We start from the raw sequence: 7,934 nt of genomic DNA, 5'->3' as shown, positions 1-7,934 counted from the left end.
GAGGGCTCATCGGAGGAGATCGCCGAGCAGGACTTCCATGGAAGCTAGGATGAGGGGAGAGAAAAAAGACCAGGTAAAAGGAAAGGAGAAGGATGCGGGAGATGGAAGGTGGGGAAAAAGATAACGTGGTGGATCCGCCTATCCCCAACTTCAGTCGTTGTAGCTTCGCGCGCCTGGACGCGACCGGCCGAAAGCTTCGGCCGGTGCGCCGGTAGTAAACGTTTTCCTTATGTTTATGACACGTAAGTTACCATGTTATTCAAACAGAATCTAGCAGACAATAAAAAAAAGTTCCCAACCTTCTCCCATGTGCACATGCATGCATGCACTAGAGTAAAAAAAACTAACGTCATCCTATATTATCCTCATTTCGAAAATCCAAAAATGTTGTGTAGCTTAAACCATCGGTCCGATTCAAAATTCAATTTCATCATCAAATCTGCCAGGACGAGATCTTCGAAACTAGATGTCGTGTTGGTATCTCCCGACGACGTTTTTTGGTTTAAAAGTTATCATGCCCGAAGGTACCCAAGTTACCAGACCCGTGATATGTAAGTTAGCACACCTTTTATGAGAATTTACTGGCACGCCGCTAATATATAAATCCTATAAGGGGTTATTGTATTAATTTCTATTTACCCCCAAAAAATTGATGATCACAAAAAACCCATCTTCCTCTATAATCCAATTGACGGCGGGAGGCAACCGCCTAAACCTTCACGCCTTTGCGCGTGCCAGCCATCATCAGTGGACGTCCCGCCTCGCTGCCGTCCATGCCATGTCGCAGGCAGCCTCGGCGTACCCGTCGTGACGGCGGCTGCATCATCGTCGTTTCCCACCCATGCATGCCTCACCTCACCACGGACCGACACTCATCACCTCGTCATTGCCTGTCTCCACCTTAACGCCGTCAGCCTGCCTCATCGCCGCCATCAGTGCCTTCTATCATGTAAGAGAGAAAGTGAGAGGGATTAGAGACTGGCCAGTGGGGGCATATATGTCAGGCCTGTAAAATATGGAAGCGTATCTACCTGCCGTAGCAGACCACGGGGTTATATTGATTGAGGCGATAGCTGGCCGTGGCGTACAAGTTACGAACGATCGCTAGGATGTGTCCTGGTTCAAGGAGACCGATACAAGAGGGAGAACAGAGAAAGAGATAGAAAGAGATTACATGTTTAAACCCAAGCTACCTATCCGTCTAATATCCTCCCTCAAACTAAACTTAAGGAGCTTTGTCTAGGTTCAGATTGTATTTGAATTCATCCAGTCATCTCATTGTGAGAGGTTTAGTAAATCCATCCGCTAGCTGATCCCCTGTAGGAATGAATCTGATGTCTAGTAGCTTTCGAGCTACTCTTTCCCTGACAAAATGAAAGTCAACTTCTATATGCTTTGTACGTGCATGGAATACATGATTTGCTGAATGATAGGTTGCACCAATATTATCACACCATAACCTTACGACTTGTGGAGTTTTTATTCCCAGTTCATAAAGCAAAGTCTGAATCCACATGATCTTAGTTGTAGCATTAGGAAGAGCCTTATACTCTGCTTCCGTACTGGATCTTGAAACTGTAGCCTGTTTCCTTGCATTCCATGACACAAGATTCGATCCCAAGAACACAACAGATCCACCTGTAGACCTTCTATCATCAACACACCCTGCCCAGTCTACATCGGAATATGCACTTACTAGCATAGATGGCGACTTGATAATTTTAATTCCAAGTCCCATTGTAAACTTTAGATACCTCAAGATTCTTTTAACTGCAGTCCAGTGAACTGTACTAGGATGAGTTGGCTGGAGCATCAATTCAATAAAGCTAAGTATAGAAGAAGTTGTATTGGAATTTGTTACACATATGAAACCCAATACATTTTTGGAAGAGCTCTAATAAACACTCACATGGGAAGGTTTTTCGGAAGCTGTTGGAGATCCTCTAAAAGGGACCATCTTAAAATTCATAGAGTTGCAAAGTTCAATTGTTGTAGAAGTGCATACAAATGAAATGTTAAATTTTAGTATATTAGATTTGTAATGCAGCTAAGGCAATTTCAATGTTCGCATTTTTTTAAAAGTTACAAACTATATTTGTGACATGTTAATTTATGGGTTGTGCTTCTTTTAATTCTACTTCAATATGTCTTTCCTCGAAAAGACTCGCGTGTCTTTCCAAGAAGAAATATCCCTGCTTGCTTTTGTAACACCAAACATCATGTACGTAGAATCCATTTTTGAGAGACCTGGTCAACCAGCCTACATGCTCTGCAAAGATTTCAAGCTACTGCTGATTGTAGTACGTACATAGAACGTACATTTTGTTTTACGAAGAGAATTAAATCTATTATAAAAATTCATCGGAAATACAAAATATCTTACATAATAAAAATTACATTAGATCTTCCATTTTCTCCAGTAAGCTCGTCAAGTGACGCTGCTGATTGTAAATGTAAATGTAGTGCAGCAGATAGGGCAGCGGACTAGTCTTCAACACCTTGGGATGGTGCGGGCACGGAGGGGCTGCTTCATGACCGTGATGAACTCCAGTACCTCGGCCATGTCCACCTGCTCCCCGTCCGCCGGCGGCAGCCACTCCAGCTCCCTCACGAGGCCCGCCACCAAGTACGCCACGTGAAGCATGCCGAGCGTGTACCCGGGGCAAATCCTGCGGCCGGCGCCGAACGGCATCATCTTGATCTCCTTCCTCCCGGTGATGTCCACGTCGCACCCCTCGCCGCCGTCCAAGAACCGCTCCGGGCGGAACTCCCGCGCCGCCGTCCACACCGTCTCGTCGCGCCCCACCTCCGCGCCCCTGGGCACCCTGTAGCCGCCGATCTCCGCGCCGTCGCTCTGCACGCCGTGCGGGATGAGGAAGTGCACCGGCGGATGCAGCCGCAGCGCCTCCAGCACCACGGCGTTCAGATACGGCAGTGCCTGCAGGTCGCCCTCGCTTAGCTCCGGCTTGCTCCTGACCTCCTCGTAGACCCTGGCCTGCATTTCGGGGTGGTTTACAAGCTCCGCCATGATCCACTCCAGCACGGTCGCCGTGCCGTCATTCCCGGCGCTCAAGAACTCGGAGCACAGGCTGACCACCTCGTCGTCCGTCAGCGGGCGGTCGCCCTCCTCGGCCACTCGCAGCGCGAGGAGGGAGTCGGCGTAGCAAGGCGCCGGCGTCTCCTCGTCCCGCGCCCGCCTGGCGTGGATCAGCGGGACAAAGATCTCGCACAGCCTCCGGCGCACGGCCAGGTGCACAGCCCACCGCTTGCGGAAGAGCCTCTTGGTGAGGGATGGGCAGAGGTAGAAGATGGGGTAGCTGAGAATGCTACGCACAATCCACAGCTGCAGCTCCTGTATCTCGTCCAGCACCTCCGGGCCAAGCCTGGCGCCGAAGCTCATGTACGCGATAAGCTCGAACATGGCTCGACGGAGCAATGGCCTCACCGTGACGGGCCGCGAGCCTGCGACTGCGAGGAGGTCGCCGACGAGCCCGTCGCGCGTCCGCCGCCTCGCCGGCGCGAAGAGGCTGACACGGGCCGGGTGCAACATCACGGTGGCGAGGTTGCGGCGGACGAGGCGCCAGTAGGGACCGTACGGCGCTGCATTGATGTTGCGGGCGCCGGAGGTGAACAGAAGTCCCGGCTCGAAGATGTCCGGGCGGTGGGCGAAGGTCGCGCCGCTCTGGACGAGGACACGGTGAGCGAGGTGGCAGTCGGAGATGAAGACGAGCGGGCGGAATACGCGCACGGAGATTACTGGGCCATGGCGCGCGTGCAGCTCGCGTATGAGCTGAGGAAGGTCAAAGATGGACCGCCGGAGCGCCAAGAACTTGACCAGGAACAGCAGGGCCGGCGGCCCTGGAGGGAGCTCCTTGCCTTTTCGACGGCTATGCAGCATGAAGACGAGAGAGAGGGTGCTGAACAGGAGCAGGGATTGCCATGGCCAGCTCGTGAGCTCCATTATTGAAGCTCTGGATCTGACACTGGGCTTTGGTGTGGTCTGTATGTTGCAGTGTATCTCCAACGTTGCCCACAAACCGAGCATGCTGTGGATCAGGAGATCAGCCGTCGACACGGATGCGGAAGCCAGTCATTTAAAACTATCTGCATACTGCCCGCTAGCAAAATAAATTTGAAATTCAAATCCGCCTGAAAAGATCACATCATCGCCCAAGCACAATAAAAAGAGGCAAATATGTTTAGTTTTTTACATGCCCGATCATAGAAAAAATACTAGTCCGGTAGTTTATGCAACAAAAAATAAATTTTCTGCCATGCTGTACTGGCAATTCGAGCCTCCATGCTCAATCTATCGCTGCCGCCTTCTCGGACGATGCCACGTCCTTCTCTGTCGCATCCGCCCTCTCCAACTCATCCTTCTGCCGCTGTAGCATCTTGAAATGGATGGCTTACACGATCATCCTTGTGTCCTTATCTAAATTCCCATCTTCAAGGTAGCATCTTCGCGTCCTCCGAAGTGGCTGCAATCTCCACCTTCTTCTCGTCGAGCATGGCTTCTTCTCTTTGAGCATGACCTTCTTCTCTTTGAGCATGAGCTTCTTCTCGGCCGCCGGATTTCTCATCTCCGGAGGAGCGTGATGCTAGGATCCTCCACCACCAACATCTTTTACACAGGTTCTCCTCCGAGTCCATGCGTTAGAGGCGGGAGGGAAGAAGAGAGTGGGCAAAAAAGAACGGGAATTAGGTGAAGAGTGGTTGGATGGAAAAAGAGATAGAGGGATTTTGCCGCGAAAACAGTGCAACCAACTACAAAGGCGCGGGATCCGCCTCAGTTTTGAATGGGCCGGGGTGTCGGAGTCCTATGTGACTCGTGTCCGAACTTCCGCAAAGCCCTTAGGGTCCGAACTGCGACGTGTACTGATGAATTTCGGTGTTGGATAGCTTGCCGGGTTGAAACAACTGCATCCAAAAAGATACGAGTGGTTTCAGGGTCGACGTTGAAGTACTACACTCCACCGTACCCTGAGTTTATGGATACTTCTTAAACTCATATTTGGTAGATGGGTCGTTATAAGGGAATGGTACACTACAGGAAAATTCATTGTATAGCCTAATGCCGAGTGTAAATTACCTGATATTCAAATATAGTACTCCATTTGTCTTAAAATAAGTGACTCAACTTTGTACTAACTTTATACATTGTGAATTTTAATATTATCAGCCTATTATGTACTCCCTGTACTTCCTCTGTTTCATAATGCAGTGCATGTGTATTTTTAAAAAGTCAAACATCACAAATTTTGACCAAGTTTATGAAGAAAAATATTTACATCTAAAATGCCAAACATATATCATTAGAGTGATTATAAGATGTATTCGTATTTTATATAATTAATATTATATATATATATATAAATAAATAGTTTTCTCTGTAAACTTGGTCAAAGTTTATAAAGTATGCTTTTCAAAAACTTTATACATACTACATTATGGAACGGATCTGTCTACTCCATCCGCCCAAAATATGAAATAAGAGAAAACAAGCCACCACCCTGATAGACATAGGTAAAATTATCTAATCCCTTGATTAAGTGTAATGATTGAGATTTAAACTAAAAGTTAACAAGTGAAAACGAATATGTGGGTTGATATAAGTCCTTCAAAATACAGCGCTTGGATTTGCATCCCATATGAACACCCAGCAAACCAGTGAAGATATCTCAAAAATATGTGGGTTGATAGATATATGACATCATGGTGGCTGATGTAAGCAAGGAAACATCATGCGAGCATGTGCAACATGTGAGAGAGCTTTCAAGAGAGACTGAGCATGCATGTGACAAAACTTTTTAGGGACAATGCGCGTGAGACGGTGAGACAGACTGAGCATGCATGTGACAAAACTTTTTACCAGAGACACAGTCTACAGGGCGTGAGGGAAGAGAGAGACGTGCAACCAATTCAGAAAAGTCAAAAAATATTAATTCGGGAAAGTCAAAAAATTCGCAACTTTTTGGGAAAGAAACTTGACCTCTCATATAAAAAGCTCCGCAAAGAAAAAAAAATCTCATCAACTTCAGGAAAAATCAAAAATTTCCCCTAAAAAAATTTCAAAATTTCAAAGACAAAAAGGGTGACTACTAACTTATGCAGTGTTGATTTTGTTTTTTCCCACCCAAAATACAATGAAAGTCATTCATTGGTGAAACTTTTCATATGAACACAACAGAAGGTCAAGTTTGTTCCCCAAAGTTTCATATTCCCTCCGTTTTTATTTACTTCACATATTATCTTTGTCTCAAGTTGAACTTTCTAAACTTTGATCAAGTTTATACAAAAAATTATTAACATCCACAATACCAAATCAATACCATTAGAATCACCATTCAATATATTTTCATACCATATATATTTGTTATTGTGGAAGTTTAGATTGCTTTCGATAAACTTGGTTAAACTTTATAAAGTTTGACTTAGGTCAAATCCAATATGCGGAGTAAATAATAATGGAGGGAGTAACTTTTTGACTTTTATTTTTTTTATTTTCCCATACAGGGTGCACCTACACCCGAGAGCCAAATGTGCTTTGCCTTGGATGGAGTATTAGCTATAGATGCAACTGAATAACAGTCTATGGATTTACGGTCGTGATGCTCATATGTTAATTATGCAATGAATATTTTGGATCCCATGACTTCCATCGATCAACGAATGCCCGTGCGTCCTGGATGCGGGATACACCATCATTTTTTAAGGCCAATCTGAGTGTGGCCTCCATTTATGGGCAGACGACCATTGATATGGTCGAAGTACTAAAGGGAGGAGGAGAGGCGGGCGCGACCGACAGTTGATCCAGCCTTATGACGTGCGTCATCCTCGACGCACTCTAAGAGGTCCCACGCCCTCTGTCGAAACTATCTCTCAGCGCATCCCCGTTTGGTCTCGCCGGGGAAAGGTCTGTGGGGAGGGCGCAATGGAATCGATATGGTAATGGGGGAAGAGAGGGCGTGGGGTGGAAGACGACAAAGCGGGTCGATGGGGTTAGTGTGCCGACGACGGGGATGGGGGTAGACGGTGAATGTGGTGGCGCTAGCGAAGGGGGTGGATGGGGGTTTATGTACCCGCAAACGGGCACGCTCTGGTGAAAAATGGGAGGAACATTCTAGGGTGAAACTTCCTTCCCACGCGAGCGGTTGACGGATGCCGAGTGCTCCAAACCAATGCTCACAACCTCCAAATATGGAGGCTCACAGGCAGGATACAACGCATTCTCTATAAATTATGCCGATCGGGGGGCATATGCCGACTCTGCTACAATGTTATTTTGGCCCAAAATCGCCATAACAATGATTATTATGCCGATTGTCTGATATGACAACTTTGCTAGGGTTGCTCTAATGCTCTTGTTTTGCATGTTTAAACTTTGATCATAAATTTCATCACAACAATATGTAAACATTTTGTCACAAAGAATGTACCGTACATTTCAACACTAATTCAATGGTATAACTTTTATGACATGTAACCTACGTTATGTGGTGAAACTAATGATCAAAGTTATTTTTGAAATAACAAGGAGATTGCTCGTGGGCTGCAACAGAGAGAAAATAGGATGCCATGACAGAAAAATGCTACCATGGCAACGGAATTCGATTCCTGTGGAAGAAGATGTCATGCCAGCAAAAACGGGTTGTCGCGGTAGAACAAAAAACATTAGTTTTAGGCCATTTTGAGTTAGTTACACACACACACACACAAATATATATATATATATATATATATATATATATATATATATATAGGGTCGCGCTATTCATCACCCTGGTTGAGGAATAGTTATTCTCCACCCCCTCTATTTTACCATCAATGCACCGTAATTTTACGTTCCGTAAGTTTTGTCTTATTTTCGACGTAAAAAGAGACCGTAAGAAAATATATAATCGCCGTAAAAAATATTTTATGTTATGTAAAAT

At 46.0% G+C, this 7,934-nt stretch overlaps 1 protein-coding gene across 1 annotated transcript; it reads right to left on the bottom strand.

Moving 5' to 3' along the window:
- Window positions 1–2,430: 2,430 nt before the first annotated feature.
- Window positions 2,431–3,961, bottom strand: LOC119359001 (cytochrome P450 89A2-like). Its single transcript, XM_037625365.1, has one exon. The coding sequence runs from the start codon at window positions 3,959–3,961 to the stop codon at window positions 2,492–2,494; it is 1,470 nt and encodes a 489-aa protein (XP_037481262.1). The 3' UTR covers window positions 2,431–2,491.
- Window positions 3,962–7,934: the final 3,973 nt, after the last annotated feature.

This window comes from Triticum dicoccoides, chromosome 2A, assembly GCF_002162155.2.
Source record: "Triticum dicoccoides isolate Atlit2015 ecotype Zavitan chromosome 2A, WEW_v2.0, whole genome shotgun sequence".
NCBI classification, from domain to species: Eukaryota; Viridiplantae; Streptophyta; class Magnoliopsida; order Poales; family Poaceae; genus Triticum; species Triticum dicoccoides.
Note: the sequence above shows the minus strand (reverse complement) of the source record. Positions and strands in the feature narration are given on the sequence as shown.